This window comes from Bombina bombina, chromosome 5 (genome assembly GCF_027579735.1).
Source record: "Bombina bombina isolate aBomBom1 chromosome 5, aBomBom1.pri, whole genome shotgun sequence".
Taxonomy (NCBI): Eukaryota; Metazoa; Chordata; class Amphibia; order Anura; family Bombinatoridae; genus Bombina; species Bombina bombina.
This window is the reverse complement of record NC_069503.1, coordinates 383,504,048-383,525,933: the sequence shown is the minus strand read 5'-3', so window position 1 is coordinate 383,525,933 and position 21,886 is coordinate 383,504,048. Positions and strand designations below refer to the sequence as shown.

The following is a 21,886-nucleotide window of genomic DNA, read 5'->3' as shown; positions in this document are numbered from 1 at the left end:
TGTTTGTTTTATCCACTACCACCCGTTTTCTTTATGTTCTCTTTACTTCTGCACTTGTTTTCCTTATCTCTCCATTATCTCCCCAGTGTTTCCTATCACTTCCTCTACCAGAGTCCTCTAATTAATCTAGTCTTTTATCTCCCTACTTCCCACAATAGCCATAGCATATTTTTAAGAAATTGAGATTATGGGATATAGTGGGAGCTCCCAGTCCCTCCATCTTTCCCTTTTCTTTCTTATCAATGAAAATGAATATAGATAATTTTTCATTTTCTATTACTCCCTGATCACATTGTTGGCAATGTTTTTATTTGTCCACAAGTCTAATAGTAGAATGTGTGCAATCACTGTTGGCGCAGTACAAGTATAGCCAGCTCTATGCTTGAATAAGGTGGGGCATTGACAGAGGTACATAGGGAGAGGGTATTCTGTTTTTTATTATTATTATTATTTTTACTATACTTTTTTTTCTTTTTAACAAAAACGTGTCTCATATAAGATCCATCAGAAAAGTATCAAAATGTTCTTGTGTTAAAATTCAGTCTGCTAATTTGAATTTTTGAGACGGATGACTATAGATGGGTTTCTTTCATTTCCTTCTTTCAGCAAGCCACTGCATTTTCTTGAGCCAACCCTGATTAAAAAGTAAGGTGCTAGTTTATAGTCCCTTTTCTACTACCTTTTATTTTAGTCCATAACATGTTACTTCTCCACTATTATGCCTTACCTGCTGGCGTGGTAGAAGTCTGTTCCTTGTATACCCCCCAGTTCTTTCACACCTTCCCTCTGTTCTCTTCTTCATTTCCCTGTCCCCCCCCCCCCCCATTCCCTTACTCTTTTCCCATTATTTCTCTCGCCCTCTTTTTAGTCTATTAAAATGAATGGTTTTACTCCTTGAGATGTCTAAATGGATATTAAAAGCTGTATACATTGTGTGTTTTTTTTTAAACTTTTTTTTGTACAAATTTGGTAGGTCTGATAAATTAAAGTTTTTAGCACTATAGAATATACTATTAAACAAATCTACCTATAAAAACCAAAGCTATGGACTGCAAGTTTAAATATGTTTTAAAGACTCATTATTTATTTATTTGTATTTGTTGCTTGGAAACTGTTTACAGATACACACTTTTAGAGCCTAGTGTAATTAAGGCACACACCTTTATGATTAGATTTAGGGCATGATGATGAAAGTCACAGCATGGAGAGAAATTAAGCAAACTCTTTGGGGGTCTTTTTTGAGCATTAGTATATTGTAATGTATGTGTCTCCTTCACATCCAGAACACAGCATTGTGACATAAACCATTCAATAAGTACAATTTGCCTTTCTAAAATTCTTTGAGGGACCTCACAGAACTGAGCTGAGAATTTAAGAATTTAAGAATTGTGTTCATGCGCAATGTAATATCCCCAGACATTCATCCATGGGCATATTTCTGTTTATTCTAGACACCTTACCACCCTTCACTACCCTCACCAGGTTCAGTGCTAAGCATGTTTATTACATACTTGTGTAGCTTCACAACATAATCAGATGCCGTCATCATTTTTTGCCCCAGTGCAGACGTGAGTTTTTTTTTTCCAGGCAGCCTTTACAAGATTAGCAGCTATGTTAGCAGCAGAACAGAAAAAAAAAGATTTTGCAGTATCTTGATCACTTCAGACATACACCCTTGAGCAGTGTATGTTTGGAGGAACAACAAACTTTTAAAATGTTTAATTTCCGATTGACTGTTCTTTTTTTTATTAGGGTTAACTTATTTACAATAAGCAAAATTAGTTTGCTCTTTACAGAACATAATTGAATAAAGGTAATATAAGCATACTAGATCCCACTTACAGGGACAGTCTACCATAGAATTGTTATTGTTTTAAAAGATAGATAATCCCTTTATTACCCATTCCCCAGTTATGCATAACTAGCACAGTTATATTAATATACTTTTTACCTCTGTGATTACCTTGTATCTAGGAACCTTCTTCCAGCCCCCTAATCACATGACTGTTACTGTTTATTATCTATTGCAGTGCTTTCCAAACTGTGTGTCGGGACACACTAGTGTGTCGGCAGCAGTGTGTAGGTGTGTCCCTGCTTCAGCACAAATTAAAAAAAATATATATTTTTTTGGTTTCTGACTTTCCGCCTGCCTGCTACGTATATCATATGGTTGACATGTGATTGATACCTAGGGGTCACAGATCATCTTAACCTATTGGCGCAGCTTAGTGGGAACTGAAACTATTCCCATTGGCACATTGGCTCCTGACTGCACGTGTAGTCTCCTTAAATGGCTTGTGACTGCACGTGTAGTCAGTGAGTGGGACAGCAGTGTGTTTTCAGGGTGGGCAGTAGTCAGTTGGACTCACCGAGCTCTGAGGGCGGCAGCTTAAACACTGAGCTGAAGTCAGTGGGTTTTTTTTTTGCAACTAGCTCCCAGTAGTGCATTGCTGCTCCTGCTCTTGATATATGGATAGGAAGGGGAAGCTTAAAAATGCTTGATGATGAAATGCGAGTGTCTTTGTCCAATATTCCACCAAATATTCAGAAACTGTGTTCATCCCATCAACCTCATACATCCCATTAAAATAGTAATAGCTATTGGTGATATTAAACTTTTTTTTAGTTATTGCACATACATACTGTTACTTGTAAATACATTTTGTTATTATATAATTTATGTATGTGTCCGTATCTCTTAAAACAAGGTAGTTTAACCTCCTGTTTGCCAGTACAACTGAATTACTGTGTCGCAACATGATGTAGGTCTAAAAAGTGTGTCACCAACATAAAAAGTTTGGAAAGCTCTGATCTATTGTCTTGCATTTAGCATTGTTTTGTGCTAAATCTTAAATAACCCCCTGTGCCTGAACACAGTGTTATCTATATGGCCCACCTGTACTTTCTGTCTCTTTGTGTTGAAAAGAGATTTATAAAGCATGTGATAAGAGGCAGCCCTCAAAGGCTTAGAAATTAGCATATGAGCCTACCTATGTTTAGTTTAAACTAAGAATACCAAGAGGAAAAAGCAAATTTGATGATAAAAGTAAATTGGAAAGTTGATTAAAATTAAAAGTCCTATCTGAATAATGAAAGTTTAATTTATACTAGACTGTCCCTTTAAACAAACTTGCATATTCAAATATAGAATATAGCCCTGAGCAATGCCAAGGATTTCTTATCTTGCTTAATTGCACCTGTCAAAGTTGATGTTGCATGATGCTGTAACAGGAATTACAATAGTAGACTGGAATATACATATTTTTATTGTGTAATGTGACATGCTAGCAATGTCCCCCTCCTTCAATAAAGAAGATTGGTTGTACATTAGCATACAACGGATCCCCCAACCCAAGCAGAGTTATTATCCTTCCAAATTAATAATAAACATTTTGTTGTTATTGCTGTAGCAAGCTGTCTTGTGATGTGAAGTATGGAAAAGTATAATTGTTAATATTTGCCAGGGTACTGTTAATCTCCCATGCTGAATGATAAGCAAACAGTTAAACTAGTATGGAAAGATCTAGCATGTGTTTCATCCTTCTTTTTACATGTCCAGTAGGTTTGAAGCCAAATATACCTTGAAAACTACAAAAGACTCCAACTTCCTTTATACAGCATTGAATGCTTTTCATGTTAGTCCAGTTTTACAATATGCAAATAGTCTGATAATAAGAATATGAGAACAACTATTTATTGATGCATTGCCGTGCATGATTTATGCAGTGTATTCACAAGTATTATGATTTTATGTTTTTTGTAAATTATTCTGGAGACTTTTACTTCCTAAAGCTTTTGGTAATTTTAATTTTCTTTGTCCAATATAATAAGACTTTTTTAAAGTGTGTTTTTTTCCCCAAAGCATTTAGACTAATCATAGAAAGGTAAATAAAAATTTAAATAAACCTGATTCTGAGGAGGAGTATATCGACTGTCATGTATCTCAGCTTTTCTTTTCTTTGGTCATTCTGTAACCTTAAAGGATCATTCTATATAATGAATTCCATAATCATCAAATGCATAATTAAAAGAGAATGCAATAACAGTTAGGCTCCATTTATTAAGCGGCGGATGTTGCTCCGGAGGCCTATCGTTTCAGACTCACCTGAAACGGAAGTTAAGAAGCAGCAGTCATAAGACCACTGCTCCTTAGGGACATGAAACCCAATTTTTTTCATGATTCAGATAGAGCAGTGATTTTCAACCTTTTTTTTGCCGTGGCACATTTTTTTACATTAAAAAATCTTGCGGCACACCACCATCCCAAAATTTTACAAAATCACACATTGTAGCCTAATACAGCATATATATATATATATATATACATACACACACACACATACTGTACTGTGCTGTAATGCCATGCCTCCTACAAACTATACATGACATATTGACATTCATGAACAAACAATCATAATGATTGTCTGTGAATGAATGTCATTATGTCATGGTTGTAAATGATGCCTGATGAGCCTGTCATATACCTCCCAATATTTCCAAAATTGAAAGAGGGACACCCCTGCTGGCTGGAACTGTTCTGGAGGAGGAGCAAAGCTGTGCCAGCATGCATGGGGAATTGAAGTGTTGCGGCGTGTAGACCTGGCACTAGACACTTGTTGTGGTGGGTGTGGGTTCCTTCCAAGTGTGAACACGGGTCGGGGAAGCGAGCTGCCGCTGCGCTGTTACCCTCAGTCATCATCTCACTCAAAATAAAAAAACGTCCCAGAAAAAAAAAAAAAAAAAAAATTTTAAAAATATGTCACACTGTTTTGTGTCTTTCGCGGCACACTTGAGGATCTCTCACGGCACACTAGTGTGCCACGGCACACTGGTTGAAAAACACTGAGATAGAGAATACAATTTTATAAAACTTTCTAATTTACTTCTATTATCTAATTTGTTTCATTCTCTTGGTATTATTTGTTGAAGGAGCAGCAATGCTCTAATGGTTTCTAACTGAACTCATGGGTGAGCCAATCACAATCAATAAATATATATATATATATATATATGCAGCCACCAATCAACAGCTAGAACCAATGTTATCTGCTGCTTATGAGCTTGCCTAGATAAACCATTCAGCAAAGTATAACAAGAGAAGGATGCAAATTAAATAATAGAAGTAAATTGGAAAGTTGTTTAAAATTGTATTCTCTATCTGAATCATGAAAGAACATTTTTGGGTTTCATGTCCCTTTAACCTTTCTGGCACCTTTTAGGTGGCAGATTGAAAGCATGATTGACCGCACCTGCTAGAGGCCATTTGGCCACCAGTGAGCAGGGTGCTGCATTGCACAAGCATTCAACCAGAAATGCTTGTGCAACGATAAATGCAGACAGCGATATCGAGCGTACATGATTCGTTATAGCGAACCATGTCCGCTTGACAAATGATAAATCAACTCCATAGGGGCATATTTATCAAGCTCCATATGGAGGTTGATGCCCCGTGTTTCAAGGCTTGCCGGAAACAGAAGTTATGAAGCAGCGGTCTAAAGACCGCTGCTCCATAACTTGTCCGCCTGCTCTGAGGCGGCGGACAGAAATCAACCCGATTGAATACGATCGGGTTTATTTATACCCCCTGTTGCTATTAGCCGCGAATCTGCAGGGGGCGGCATTGCACCAGCAGTTCACAAGAACTGCTGGTGCAATGATAAATGCAGAGAGTGTATGCTGTTGGCATTTATCGATGTGCAGTGGACATCATCTGCAATATCGGATCATGTCTGCTCGCACTATGATAATTAGGCCCCATAGTCTTAATTTCAAATGAGTTTTAGATTTTGTTATGACAAATGTTAGTTACTTCAGTTTCCCCTGCACCCTTTGTCATGTGACAGCCATGAGCCAATCACATATACTGTGATCTCTTGCAGTTGCTTAGTAGGACCTAGTGCCAAATAAACTGAATATTTTGATGATGATGGAAGTAAACAAAAGTTGTTTTTTTAAAAAAAAAGCTTGCATGATCTATCTGAATCATGAAAGTTTAATTTCGACTTTAGTACCCCTTTAAATATGGTCTGTTTACTCGCAGACCTGTTCCGAAAGGACAGAACTATCTTTATTTTTTGTTCCAGGATAACTTTGGTGTACTTCAGGAGTTTGTGAAGTGTCTGTGTGTGTATTTTTTTTTTAACCCCTTAATGACCACAATGTACCCTGTATGTCGCTGGTCGTTAAAGGGTTTTTCAGGACATAATAGCACAAGTCTAGCAAGAACACGCTATTAATGCCCTCCCTCCAGCAGGCTTTGTGGAAGAGCAGTCTCAAAGCTGGTGGCAAGACCGCGCTATAAAACAATCAAGTCCCAAAAAAAGGCCAGTGACATACAGGATACGTCGCTGGTCCTTAAGGGGTTAATGGTTATGACACTCCAGAGCCTCTGTTTAATGCAATGCAATACAATACAATACAATACAAATTAAAGGGACACTCAAGTCAAAATTAAACTTTAATGATGCTGATAGAGCATGCAATTTTACAACTTTCCAGTTTACTTCCATTAACAATATGTGCACAGTTTTTTTGATATTTACACTTTTTGAGTAACCAGGTCCTACGTAGCATGTGCAAGAATTCACATAATATATGTATATGCATTTGTGATTGGCTGATGATTGCCGCATGATACAGAAGGAGTGGAAATAGACATAACTTTAAAATTGTTTTATAACTGGTGTTTCTGGCAAGCCTGCAGGCTCACCCAAAACACAGGGCTTCAAGCTCCATCCGGAGCTTGATCAATGGGCCCCTAAGGGCTATTGCATTATCTTTCTATTGTGTATTTGTTGATTATGCAAATCTTCTATGTTTACTGGTCCTTTAAAATACTTTAGAATACAAGAATATTTATAAGGAATATCTTACAATCTTACAATGTGTACCGTTCAACACTTCTTTAAAGATGATTAATCACTTCTCTGCTCCATGTAATGAAACAAGGTTGGTTTCCCAATTACAACAGTTTACAGCAGCAGAGTTTGGAGAATGAGGAAGAGATTGAAGGTCCCTCATCATTCCCATTGCCCTCTAGGACTTCTGTTATGTGTGATGACATTGAAAGGCACTTTCTCATTTTTTTGGTACAGTTGTTAAAGGGACATTATACACTCATTTTTTCTTTGCATAAATGTTTTGTAGATGATCTATTTATAAAGCCCATAAAGTTGGCTTTTTTTAAAAAAAATGTAAAATTTTGCTTATTTTTAAATAACATTGCTCTGATTTTCAGACTCCTAACCAAGCCCTAAAGTTTTATTTGAATACCGTCAGCTACCTTCTCCAGCTTGCTCCTGTTTGTGTAAAGGGTCTTTTCATATGCAAAAGAAGGGGGAGGGGGGAGTGTCTTATTTACCACTTGCAGTGGGCTTTCCAACTGCCTTTTCAACAGAGCTAAACTGAAAGCGTCTAAGTAAGTTTTAAAACCATTTTATACTGGATTTTAATATCAGTATCTGTGCATCTTATTCTTTATAGTAGTGTCTATTACATGCAGTTTTATTAAAATGAGTGTATACTGTCCCTTTAAGGAATCCATATCCCCCCCCCCCCCCCACATACACACACACACCACTTGTTTGAAAGAGGGGATTTTGTCTTCTATTGCATCCCTTTAAGATACAGGTGATCAACATAAATATTAAGCTTCCCCTATCTTTTGTAGTATTAGATCATGACAGTGGTTAGCTTTGTTGTCTGTTGACTAAAGCCCTGATTGGCTCCTCCAAATAAAGCAAACAATTGGTGGAGTTTGGCTATTGATAAATAATTGCTGTAAAAAGGATGTTAGTTTGTTTTAAACATGTTAAGACTTGGCTGATATATTATTCTAAGGCAACACAACAGAAGAGTCTTGTAATTACAAGGTGTTTACTGTCCCTTTTATAATCATTTTACATTCCACTTTGTTTTGCCATGCTAAAAAAAACCCTGTACATACAGTAATATAAATATTTTGCAATAAATCGATTTTGCTTTAGGTGCATACCTTTCTGCTTATTTTTGTATTTTGATAAATGTTTCCAGCTCATGATTAATAATCAAAAATCTAGTCTTCTGAATGCATGCTCATATGTAAATTTCAGCACCCTTTTAAAGGTAATGATTATATACATGTATAAAATGTCATTACAATTTATGACCTGTGTATTCTAGATTGGTGTTCCTGGTAAATCTCCATATACTTTGCTTATTTGCAAGCCGTGCAAATATCCCTTAATTCATTACATTTATTCCAAATTTGTATGCAATTTCACCATTTCATACAATATTTTATTTTGCGCTTTTGTCTCTTTTTACAAGGTTAAGTAATGTTAAGAGAAAATAGATATACAAGATTTAATTATGCTGATGTTATCGATAACATAAATCAGAATAGCTGCACGGCACGCTATGCAATATAAGCTCAACTTTAAGATTTACAGTTCAAATTCTTTCATGTTAATTGCAGAAAGCTTTCAATTTAAGAGTTTCATGGCCCTGTGGAAATATTTGGCTTGGTGCCACAAAACTTGTTTTATGACTTTGTAATTCTGTGTTATCACACGAAAATGATGATCATGTTGTATTAACCTTTTAGCAAAATGTGAACTATTTCCACAAAATGCAGATGTGACATGAACCGTAGATAATGTATAATGTTATGCCACTCAGCTGTTTCAAAATGCTGCAGAAATCCTCACTAGAGATTATATGTTCATATTTTTGTTTTCTCTGGAGAACTGATTAAACTTTATTGATAAATTCTGGTGTATAAATATATTCCAGGTTTTAAAGACTGCTACCATTGCAACAGAAAGGAACGGAAACCTGGAAAACTGCACCATGAATATTAATGCTTCCATTTATGACGAGATTCAGCAGGAAATGAAGAGAGCAAAAGTATCCCAGGCACTGTTTGCAAAGGTTGCAGCTTCTAAAAGCCAGGTACCTCATATATATGAACAAATAGCCATCTATCTATTTATGTATGTATCTCTATGGCTGACATTTAATCAATGTATATTTTTTCAGTTTAAAGGGACATTTCAGGTATAACAAAAAACGAAACACTTTATTTTAATTAAAAAATCCTTTCTTTTACTATGTGTTTAACATCAATAAAGGGAATTTATACAAATGATCTGATGATCAAAAACTTGCCAGTTTTTTTTTAGTATTATATTGTAATGTAGTTGTCTTTCCTTCACATCTAGAACTGTACATTTATGAGATAAATAGCTCTCAAGATACAATTTGCCTTATTGAAATTCCTTGAGGGAACTTGCACTACTAAAAAAAAGACCTCTTAGATAATCTCACCAGAGCAAAGAGCTTTAGACACATCAGGCCTAATGTGAAAGCCATGCTACTCCAGATGAGAATACAGCCAATGAGCAAATAAGAAGCAGGCATACTTGCATATGCTCCAGTCATTTGTCATTAACTCACCTGGAACAGATTTGGACTATTTCTGATCCAGGAGTTCTATTTTGACTATGAGCCTGGTGATCTAAAGTTCTCCACTGGGGCGAGATCACCAGGCCCTGTGTGTTTAACCCTTAAGAAGAAGTTAGCCATACAGTAAGTTGATGAAGCGCATGTACGTATGTGTGAAACGCGTTGGATAAGAGGGAGCACACATTTACCTTTTTGGCTCTGATCCAATAAACCATTGGAATTCACCAAATGCGTGTTTTTCTTTTTCATACAGTAAGGGCTAGATTTATCAAAGCCATTCTCCTCTAATATCGTCAAAAATAACGCATACAAACGGATCCTCATATTTATCAAATTACTCTGCGCCTATAATTGCGCAAATCTGAAAGAAACTTCTTCGCACTTCACTTGCATTCGCCTAGGCGCACAGGTGCGCTCCCGAGTGCACCAATATACATTAGTAAGAGGCGTAATTTAACAGCCCGACCTACAAATACGCCCAGTTGCTTATTCATCATTGCTTTGCGTCGATAATTCCGGCTGTAATTGCGTGTTGTATATTTCGCCATACAGACTGAGTCGAACACCATTATAATACATGCTTTTACATCTTGAGATGCAGTACTTTACTCTTTCAACTAATTTTTCAAAAGTTCAGCGCAAAGAAGATACTGTTATTCCCAGTAATTTGCGCTTCCACAGGCGCATATGGTACTAAAAGTTTTATATGTATTTATCGATTTATTGATATATTCATTTTTGTGTCAACTTATGGCACAAACAGCACAGAAACACTGTGTAATATAAATATTAGCTAATTAGTTACCTAAAAAACGTTTTTTTAATAATCAAAACATGGCGGCGCAAATATTTATAGGGAGTAAATAGGGAGTAAATGCTGTTCCCGAAAGGCGCAATTTATCATTACTACGCCCCAGCTCGCCTGTGCAAAGTTACGTCTATTTTTTTGATAAATTTAGGCGCACATGTGCGCCTCTCCGGAGACGAGCTGGGGCGCAGTTACAGGCGAAGAACATACAGAGTTCACCTAGCCTTTGATAAATCTAGCCCTAAGTTGCTCTAACAACATACCATTTATTTTTTTTTCCAAAACCGTATCTCTCTTACTACCAGAATAAGCCTTTCACTAAAAAAAGTGTTAAAAAAGGTCGTTCAGAGAAAGAGAGTCATATTTTTATTCTTCCCAACTCCGTTATTAAGTGAATAATAGTTCCTTATATAAAGATTTATTAAGCCCCTACGGCAGCAAGTTCTCTCAAGAACTTGCTCACCGTCATTTATCAAGCAGCGGTCACCAGACCGCTGCTTCCTTAGCCTCTTCGCCACCTCTAATCTGGCGAAATTCAATCTCCTCGGTCTAGTCAGACCGAGGAGATTGACAGCTCCTGCCCACGCGTGATTGGCTGTGCGCGGGCAGGGGGCGGGATTGCACGCGAGCGCAAAATTGCGCTCGTGTGCAATGCCGAATACTTGCTGGTATTTTTGCCCCGCCAGAGGCGAGCTGAGGCGTACAGGGGCACGTATACGCGCCCCTGTACGCCTCAGCTTTAATAAATCTAGCCCAAAAGCTTACTGCAAGAACATTTGTGAGATGTAAACTGACACCATTTTAGATGACAATCTTGCAGGGGCAGACTAATTGGCTATATGAGAGGAGTGATCACATTGTCAGGTTCTGTTCTAGCTTTACAAAATGTTTACAAGAAAACAAAAGGTTTTGCAGAACTAAACATTTTTTTCTACACACAATTTTAAACTCTCATGTTATATTTATTCTCTCTTTTAAAGGACGTTTATGCTTAATGTAAATCATTTGGTAATATTTTTTTTAATCATGCTTTGTTTGATTATAATTAAGGGAATTTAATTTGGCTTGTGTTAACATCTGAGATCAAGCATGTGACCATATCTTTATAGCCAAACTCATTTAATAGGCTAGCTTTCTAACACACCACAGCTAAGCATTATGGGTAGTGTTGTGTAAATAATACTTTTATTAAATCACCTTCTGTTCAGTGTAAACATATACTTCCCAGAAATTGTTTGTTTTTTGTAACTTACAAAATATTCCTAATGTTTAGAAGTACAGCACCAGAAAACACTCTCACAGGACAGTTGTCTAACCTGTTTAGTTTAATCAGTATATAGTACATTCTGGGTATTGCTTGGGTTGGTAATCAAGGCCAAAATAAATATGATGAAGTATAAAGTCATTGTTTTCCCCTTTCTATCTCTTCTGTTGAGGACAATGTGTAGAAACCCTGTTACTTTAACTATCCCATGTTCCACACAGCCTTGTTTGCAACCTCTTCTATTGCCTGTTTAGCTGTCTGTAATAATCCTTAGCAGAGGAGATAGATGAGGAGAAAACCTAGGTTCCAACATGGTTGCATCCATCTTTTTGTAGAAACTATTATTATTATTCTTCTTTATTTATTAAGCGCCAACAGATTCAGCAGCGCTGTCCATGGGTACAAAAATAAAAGTACAGTACAATACAATATAATATAAAAGACACCAGACAAAGTTTATCATACAAATACATGGGGAATTGAGGGCCCTGTTCCCGTGGGAACTTACAATCTAGATGGGAAGGAGGGTGAGAATGATGTTAGTGTGGAGTTAGATGAAGGCAGCTATTAGGCAAGTGGAATTCATTTGTTACTGATTTGGAGATGGCTTCCCTGAACAAAAAGGTCTTTAGGGAGTGTTTAAAGGAGGAAAGGTTAGAGGACAGCACGAGGAAGTGAGTTCCAGATGGTTGGTGCTGAGGTAAAACTAATACATTTTATAGAAACTAAGCCATTACACTTACATCTTCAATATTTAAACAAATAATATTATTTTTAAAAATGCACCTACAAACTAATCTTTGCTTTGAATATATCACTATATCTAGCATTTATTTACAGTTTTAATATTTCTTTTAAATATAAAAATAATAAATATTGTCTCAGTCAAATGGGACTATCTAGTTTTTATTTAATGTGTTTTTATTTATTATTTTTAAAAATCATTATCACACCTAGAACCTAGTTAAACATAACAGTCACCCATGCATGTCCCTGCAGATAATGATATGGCTAGTGATTGGAGGATGTGTGCCACCTTGTCTAGAGTGATTATGTGTTTAGGAGCATATCATTCTGTTAAACTCCTTGCTACAAAAATGTTAGCTCACATTTGTGTCATAGGTCAGGGCAGCACGGAGGAGTCATGTACCTCCATTATACAACAAGGGATCACTGATTTGTAATGCAATTAATAAAACATTTTGGGGATGTATGAAAAGGAAGACTTCATGCTATAAAACTGCTTTAAAAATATTGCTCCTCTCTTAAATCCTGGACCTGGTGCTCTATACCCATATACGTCCTTACTAGGGATGGGTGAATGTTTCTAAAAATTCGAAATTTAAAACGAATTTTGATACATTCGTTCGTTCGAATCGAATTTTGTATGTTTATATAACATTCTATTTTCAAATTTTCGTTTTCGAATTTTTCAATAAAATTTGAAAATATTCGTTCGAATAATAGAATGTTTAGCTATGTATTCATTCAATTTCGAAATGTAATATTCGAATTCGAATGTGACATTCCAATTTGAATGTGACATTCAAATTTGAAATAGTATTTCTAGTCTACAACTGTGCTTAATTAATGTAATATTCGAATTTGAATGCTAGATTTGAATTTGAATGTCACATTCGAATTTGAAATAGTATTTCAAGTCTAATACTGTTTTAAATGTGATATTCAATTGGAATGTGATATTCGAATTCAAAATAGTATTTCTAGTCTAATACTGTGTTTTATAAATGTAATATTCGATTTTGAATGTAACATTTGATTTGAATGTGATATTCGATTCGAATGTGACATTCGAAATAGTGTTTCTAGTCTACAATTGTGTTTTATAAATGTAATATTCGAATTTGAATGTGATATTCGAATGTAACATTCGAATTCGAATGTGACATTCGAATTTGAATGTGACATTCGAATTTGAATGTGACATTCGAACACTGTAAATAACATTCGAAAATCGAATTTTTAAGAATATTCGTTTTTATCAACATTCTAATATGTAAATCGAATTTCTGCAATAACATTCCTTCTAACATTCGAATTCGGATATAAACACATTCGCCCATCCCTAGTCCTTACTTGTATTATGTTCAAGATTTGTATTTCTTTGGATTCAGATAAAATAGTAATTTGCCATATCTGGCAAACTTATGGTGTGTACATTATCAAATCTGTATTTTTATATGTAAACTCAAAGTCCTTATTTTGGAAAAGTTGCTAAACTGATGGTTGCTGCTGACAAAGAATACAGCTCCTTATGTAATGCACTGTTTGTACTTGTAATGTCTGGAAAGAAGACAAAAAAATAGAAGTTGGACCACAGCTGCTGATATATAAAATTTGATAGGTTGTTGCTAAGTATGTAGCAGGAAATTACATGAGCATTACCCCGGTGTAACAAGTAAAGTCCCAACACACACACATGAAGCAGTTTTGTTATATGATATGCAAGTTGCAGCAGAATGAACTATGGCTGACGCAGCAAGTATAAAATAAGGGTTTCAGCAGTGTATCTTGCTTCCTTGTAATCACTGGTAGAAAATATGAAAAAACAATATATATATGCGCAAAATGGACATTAATGGCCAAAAAGTAAGGTAACAAAATCAGCGGAGGGTCAGGCAAAACAAAGTGTCAGAAAAAATAGGAACAGGTACTTTCATAAGGAATTAGCACTAAAAACAGATTGACAAAAACTTATGAGAGATCCTCTTAGTAATGGTACCTTTAACGGGCTGTAGTAGAGAGTAAACCGCAGCAGCGGTGTCAGCGGTGAGAGCAGTGAGAGCTGGCTTGTGGCGGCTGAGTACGGCGTGTGACGTCACAGAGGCCAAGTTTCGGATTAGCGAAGTAGGTCTGTGTGGAGTTAGGAAGGCACAGGCTGTCAGTATCCGAACTGAGTGATCACCAAACAGGTTGGGAGGTTTGGGTGGAGCTTGGGTGGACTGAGAATCAATACCAAGCACTGACATAAGGTTGAGGGAGGTATTTAAAGGAATTTGTATTAGAATCTTAAAGGGACAGTAGTATACAATAACGGTGAATTGCATATGTGTGACAGGATACCCCCTCCAAGGAGCGGCACCGAAGCTCAAGATCGAGGCCGATCAGGAAACCTCTGATGGAATCGGGATATCAGTCTGGGTGCGGAGATGTTAGAAGAAGGTTCCCAGGAGTTATGTTCCAAAGGGTAGTTTTTCCATTTAATAAGATATTGCAACACACCCCTCGATAGTCTGCTGTCCAAAATATCCTCAACCTCATATTCCAGGTTAGGGTCCACAGATACAGAAGGCAAAGTGGCATCTAAGCCACGGTCACGAACATGGCGGTAGGGTTTTAAAAGAGAGACGTGGAAGGTAGGATGTATTTTTAAGCTGGTTGGCAGAGTGAGGCGAACTGCGTTACAATTTATGATCTTTTGTATAGGAAAAGGTCCTATGAAGAGTGGTGAGAGTTTCCTAGATGGTGTGGATAATCGAAGATTCTTGGTGGAGAGCCATACGAGATCTCCAACAGAGTATGCAGGTGGAGGTGTACGGCGTAAGTCATAGTATCTTTTCTGTATGAGTTTTGCGTCTTCAATGGCATGTTTCACAGTAGAGAAATTTGAGTCCATGGTGGAGGTTAGGTCTGATATGTGAGGATGGGTTGCGGCTAAGTCTGGAAGATATTGGAATTTTGGATGAAAACCATAATTGGTATAGAAGGGTGTCTGTTTAGTGGTTGAGTGTATAGTATTGTTGAAGACGAATTCAGCAAAGTGTAACTGTTGGGACCAAGAATGTTGGTTATTATGACAAAAAGTTCGTAGGAACTGCTCCACCCATTGGTTGCACCTCTCTGTCTGTCCGTTTGTCTGAGGATGATATGAAGAGGACAGGGATTTGTCAATGGAGAACTGTTTACAAAAAGCAGACCATAAAGAGCTAGTGAACTGAGACCCACGGTCAGTTAATATTTTACTAGGAAGTCCATGTAGTTTAATGACATTCACAAGCAATAAATGGATGGTCTCAGCAGCAGTTGGGAGCTTGTGATAAGGTATCAAGTGGATCATTTTACTAAACAGATCTACTACAACAAGTATAGTTGTGTTTTTGTCTGATTTTGGAAGATCTACTATATAGTCCAAAGCGATTTCTTGCCAGGGTTTATCAGGAGTAGGTGTGGTAAGCAGGAGTCCGAAGGGAGGCCTCTTACTTCTTTTCGAGATGGTACAGGCTCGACAGGTGTTTATGAACTGAGTGACATCAGGAAGGATGGTAGGCCACCAATATGACCTCTGTAAGAGTTCTTTCGTTTTTTGCAACCCACAATGTCCACCGAGAGGTGAGTCATGTGCAGAGCGTAGAAGTTGGTCACGTAGAGAAGGGGGAACGTAAAACTTCTGGTTGTGGCAATAAACACCGTCGTTATTCTTTTGTAAGAGATGTAGAGGTTTTAATGGGTCTTTGATTTGTTCGGACCGAAGAAGTGGTAGGGAATCTATCAAGAAGAGAAGGAAGTTATTTTCTGGGATAACGTGCCGGTTAAAGGTATGATCCACCAATGTGTGTGGTATCCGAGAGAGAGCATCTGCTTTGCCATTTTTGCTCGCAGGTCTGTAAGTGATGAGGAAGTTGAAGCGTGATAGGAAGAGATTCCAGCGGACTTGGCGGGCAGAAAGCGTTCTAGTGGATTTAAGAAACTGTAGATTCCTGTGGTCAGTGTATACAATGGTAGGTGTTGAGGCTCCTTCAAGTAGGTGTCTCCATTGTTCGAAAGCAGCCTTTATGGCAAGGAGCTCCTTCTCACCCACTGGGTAATGTCTTTCTGCAGAGGTCAAGGACCTAGAGTAGTAAGCTACTGGGTGCAGTGGTTGTTGGTGAGACTCTCTTTGCGACAGGATGGCTCCAAGAGCGAAGTCTGAGGCATCTACTTCAAGGGTGAATGGGAGTTCGGTGTTAGGATACCTAAGGATAGGAGCAGATGTGAAAGTTGTCTTCAGTTTGTCGAAAGCTTCTTGGGCGGTGTTGGACCAGACAAATTTGATATTTTGTTTTGTGAGATCAGTGAGTGGTTTTGCCAGAGTAGAATAGTTCTTAATAAATTTTCTGTAAAAGTTGGCGAAACCAAGAAAACTTTGAACTTGTTTTCTGGTTGTGGGAACAGGCCACTCTAATACTGTTTTGATCTTATTTTCGTCCATGCGTATTCCCATATCAGATATAATGTAGCCCAGGAAAGGAATACTGTTTACGTGGAACGTACATTTTTCGGCCTTCACAAATAATGAATTGCTTCGTAGACGTGTAAGAACCTGACGGACATGCATCTTGTGCTCAGCGAGGGTTTTTGAGAAAATTAAAATGTCGTCCAAGTAGATAACGACGTAGGTGTCTAGCACATCCTTGAAGATGTCATTGATCAGGTGCTGGAAGGTGGCAGGGGCATTGCAGAGACCGAATGGCATAACTACATATTCGTATAACCCATAACGGGTACGAAAAGCAGTCAGCCATTCGTCTCCTGCCCGCATCCTGATCAAGTTGTACGCGCCCCTAAGATCTAACTTGGTGAAGATCTTAGAGCCTACCAACCGCTCAATTAGTTCCGAAATCAGCGGTAAGGGGTAACGTTTTTTTATGGTTATTTTATTTAACTGCCTATAATCCACTATAGGTCTTAAGGAACCGTCCTTATTCTTTACAAAAAAGATACCTGCTGCAGCAGGGGAGGTTGATGGCCTGATGAAGCCTTTCTTCAAGTTTTCGTCGATGTAGGATCTGAGGTGTAGTAATTCCGGTTTGGAGAGAGGGAATATGTGACCACATGGTATGACTGCTCCAGGTAGTAAATCTATGGGGCAGTCATATGGCCTGTGTGGAGGAAGAGTTTCAGATTGGGTTTTACTAAATACATCTTTGAACTCTGCATATTCCATAGGTACATTTGACTGTAAACTCTCTGAGGTGTTTTGTAGAAGTAGATGTGGGTAACAGGTAGTTTTGCAGTACTCAGAGTTAAAATGTAAGGAGAGTGAGGACCATGATATCAAGGGATCATGTTGCCGAAGCCACTGTAACCCTAATATCAAAGGAAAATCAGGAGAGGTAATAACGTCAAATTTAATATACTCCCTGTGATGGCATTCTGTTGACATTAAGATGGTAATGGTTTCGAAGGTAACTGGACCAGTGGAGAGAACCTTTCCATCAATCCCCCTTAAGTAGACAGGAGACAGTTTTTTATGCAAGGGTATATTATTTATTTTACAGAAAGAACCGTCAATGTAAGAGAGAGAGGCACCGGAGTCAATGATCCCTTGAAGTGTCACCCGAGTTTGGTCCCACTGTAAGACAAGAGGAATTTTACAGTAATGAGCAGATTTGAGAATGCTTTTTATTGAGGAAGTGGGAGTAAGCAACTTACCCTTTCTTTGACGGGTTAAGTTGGGACAGTCTCTGACCCCATGGTCTTCTGATGCGCAGTACATGCACAGATTATTTGTGCGACGCCTTAATTTTTCCTGGGAGCTCAGAGGACCTCGTAGGAAAGCGATATCCATAGGTTCAGCTGGGGGTTTTGAATGTGTTGTGGGTGGAGTTGATATGGTTTTTTGCCTATAGGGTGTGTCGTGACTACTTCTTTCATGATGTCTTTCCCTAAGCCTCCTATCTATGCAAATACTGAGATCTATTAGTTGTTCAAGAGTAGGGGGTATTTGGGTACGTGATAGTTCATCCTTAATGGCTTCTGACAACCCTAGGCGAAATTGGTTTTGCAGAGACAAGTTGTTCCATTGGGTGTCAGGAGCCCATCTTTTAAATTCGGAGATATATTCCTCAACCTCTCTTTTCCTCTGCTTTAGAGACCTCATAGCTGTTTCTGCCGTCTGTTGTTTAAAGGGGTCATCATAAATTTGTGCAAGGGCAGAGAAAAAGGAGTCTAAGGAATTAAGGATCTCATCGTTATGCTCCAAAAAGGTGTTTGCCCATGCTCTGGGCTCTGCTCTTAAGTAAGATATGGTGGTCATAACCTTTATCCTATCATTAGGATAGGTATATGGTTTGAGGGTGAACAACAGATAACATGAGTTCTTAAATTCCCTGAAAGTTTTTCTATCACCTGTAAAAGGTTCAGGAGCACTAATTTGGGGTTCCTGGGGAGGGGGTTTTCTATCCACTACCTCCTTTATGTATGTTTTTAAATTATCATTCTCTAATTTGAGTGCTGTGAGCCCTTCAGTTAACATATCTACTTTAGTGCTTAATGTTTGCATATGAGCTGACATATCAGTTGGGTCCATTTTATAAATGGCTTGGTATTTCTGTAATGTCTGGAAAGAAGACAAAAAAATAGAAGTTGGACCACAGCTGCTGATATATAAAATTTGATAGGTTGTTGCTAAGTATGTAGCAGGAAATTACATGAGCATTACTCCGGTGTAACAAGTAAAGTCCCAACACACACACATGAAGCAGTTTTGTTATATGATATGCAAGTTGCAGCAGAATGAACTATGGCTGACGCAGCAAGTATAAAATAAGGGTTTCAGCAGTGTATCTTGCTTCCTTGTAATCACTGGTAGAAAATATGAAAAAACAATATATATATGCGCAAAATGGACATTAATGGCCAAAAAGTAAGGTAACAAAATCAGCGGAGGGTCAGGCAAAACAAAGTGTCAGAAAAAATAGGAACAGGTACTTTCATAAGGAATTAGCACTAAAAACAGATTGACAAAAACTTATGAGAGATCCTCTTAGTAATGGTACCTTTAACGGGCTGTAGTAGAGAGTAAACCGCAGCAGCGGTGTCAGCGGTGAGAGCAGTGAGAGCTGGCTTGTGGCGGCTGAGTACGGCGTGTGACGTCACAGAGGCCAAGTTCCGGATTAGCGAAGTAGGTCTGTGTGGAGTTAGGAAGGCACAGGCTGTCAGTATCCGAACTGAGTGATCACCAAACAGGTTGGGAGGTTTGGGTGGAGCTTGGGTGGACTGAGAATCAATACCAAGCACTGACATAAGGTTGAGGGAGGTATTTAAAGGAATTTGTATTAGAATCTTAAAGGGACAGTAGTATACAATAACGGTGAATTGCATATGTGTGACAGTACTACAAATAAATCCAGACATAAACTGAGTATTCTCAAGATTACTACCAGTGTTCCCACACTACCAAGGGCTAGATTACAAGTGGCAAGCTAACTTCTACTCGCAAGCTAAATCAGTTTTTTTCTGTATTTTTGTGTGCATCAGAAATAGTTCTCATAATATAAGTCGCAAGTAAATGCGAACACGAGCGTAATAGCAATTTACGCTAATCAGGATAGTGCAACTGACAACCTTGCGTAAGGGGTGGTAAGTTTTTAAACTCACACTCATATAAACACTATCTGATAATATTTAGTCATAGAAAAATTAATAAACAATATGTATAAGGGTTCAAATGGATATGGTATATGGCCATGTATTTGAATGCATAGGGCTAAATAATAATTCCATAATATTTAATAATGTTTTTTACTGTACATATTTAACATTCCAATAGTTTAAAGAAGTTCTAAATAATCCATAGAATTTATATTGTTTACACTATCTATAATAATTTTTAATTATAATTAATGTACAAATGTTAAAAGCTTTGGTCCTTAATCTATTAAACATAGCGGTTCGGCAACATTTTTGGGAGTTTATCATTTGACAGGGTTATTTTTTGGAAGATAGAGAACATACTAAATAATAATAATAATAAATAATAATAATAAAAAGATAGAAACCAATTTTGTACATATACATATATATAAACATATTGAAAATGTACATCCATTTCTACCTGAAATGTACATTTATATTTAAAAACTTGTGGATGAGAGTGACGCCACATTGTCAACAGTTTATTATTTTGTAATATAATGTCTTTGAATATATACAGTATTTTCATTCCCAGCATTATCATTTTACCTATGTATGTAAATTGTATGCTTTGTTATATAGATGTAGATTGTTCTTTAGAATGGAAACTTGATATGTGTATTTTATTCAATATATAATAAGGGATCTATCTGTCTATGTATTATATGTGTGTGTGTAATATATATACAATATGTTATAAGAATATAAAAAAATATTGCACTACGATGTCATTGGCTGTGCTGGTTTTACATGTGTTGACATAAAGGAGTAGATTTAACAAGCAGCGGATCCTGCTCCGACCCCCTTCGTTTGAGGTCCGCCTGAAACGGAAGTTAAGAAGCAGTGGTCGTAAGAAATCAATACGATCAGGATGGTTGACAGCCCCTGCTAGCGGCCCATTATTTTGCAAGAAATGCTTGTGCAATGTTAAATGTCGACCGCGTATGCTGTCAGCATTTAGCAAGGTCGACTGGACATGATTCGCTGCAGCGAATCATGTCCATTCTTCCTTTAATAAATCACCCCTAAAGTCTTTTTTCACCATTTAATGCTTTTCTCAATATTTTCTAGTTTTTTTTAGCATTTCATTGTGAAACAGTTTCAGTGAGCTAAAAAAAAATCTTTGTTGATTATCTAAGTAAAATCAAGGAAGAAGGTTTGATCCCCCTTTTAAGGACTGTGGTTATATCTCAAAAGGTACTCTAAGCTATTTAACCTGACTCAGACAGTGCAATAATGCAGGATCAGGCAGTATAGAAACAGGTGTGCTTCAACTTGCTGGTTATCTGTGCAGTGTGTTCAGTCTATAGTCCCCTTTCCTTATTCAGATGGTCTTGTGGAATATACATAGGGAACTAGGTTGTATGAATTCTGTAATTTGTGGGAATTGGGGGGAAAATGTGTCTGTCAATGCGCACCTCCCAATTTTTTTCATGTTTTTTTTGCTGCATTATCTTTTCTAACATTTTACTACTTTATTTCAACAAATGGATTTTGCTGCTTCTTTTACATGTTTGGTTCATTAAAGTTAGATGCAGTTTAAACTTAAACACAGTCTTTACTGTAATGTGCATTGGGTTTCTCCAGACCTGCAGAAAGCAAGTTGGGGAACCAGGCTTCTGACATCAGTGATGATGCTTCCCATCTTTCCGTGACTTTATATTAGTCACGGAATGTCTGCAGATGGCACTAGCAAACTCCAATCTACCAGTTGCTCTTCATTGACATGGTTCCTTTCTTTAAATTAAGTGAATTTTAGCATTTGCTTAACTGCCTATTTTGTTATTTTGCTTTTGAATATATTTCCAGAAACGCTGCTTTTTAACGCCAGCTGGTATTATGAGTCTTGAAGGTACAGGTGTACCTCACTTTTTTGGCCAGACTCGGAAATACCGCAAATCCACTTACGTCAATTGCGTATCCTATATTTTCAATGGGACTTGCGTAGCGCCAGT

The 21,886-nt window shown here is 37.4% G+C and overlaps 1 protein-coding gene across 3 annotated transcripts in view; it reads left to right on the top strand.

Annotated features, from left to right (window-relative positions):
- SATB1 (SATB homeobox 1) overlaps positions 1-21,886 on the top strand; it is a 129,418-nt gene that overhangs the window by 54,304 nt on the left and 53,228 nt on the right. For all 3 annotated transcript variants that reach the window (XM_053714218.1, XM_053714219.1, XM_053714217.1), the window contains one exon: positions 8,773-8,931. In XM_053714218.1, coding sequence (XP_053570193.1) covers positions 8,773-8,931 — 159 coding nt within the window. The remainder of the gene's footprint in view (positions 1-8,772; positions 8,932-21,886) is intronic.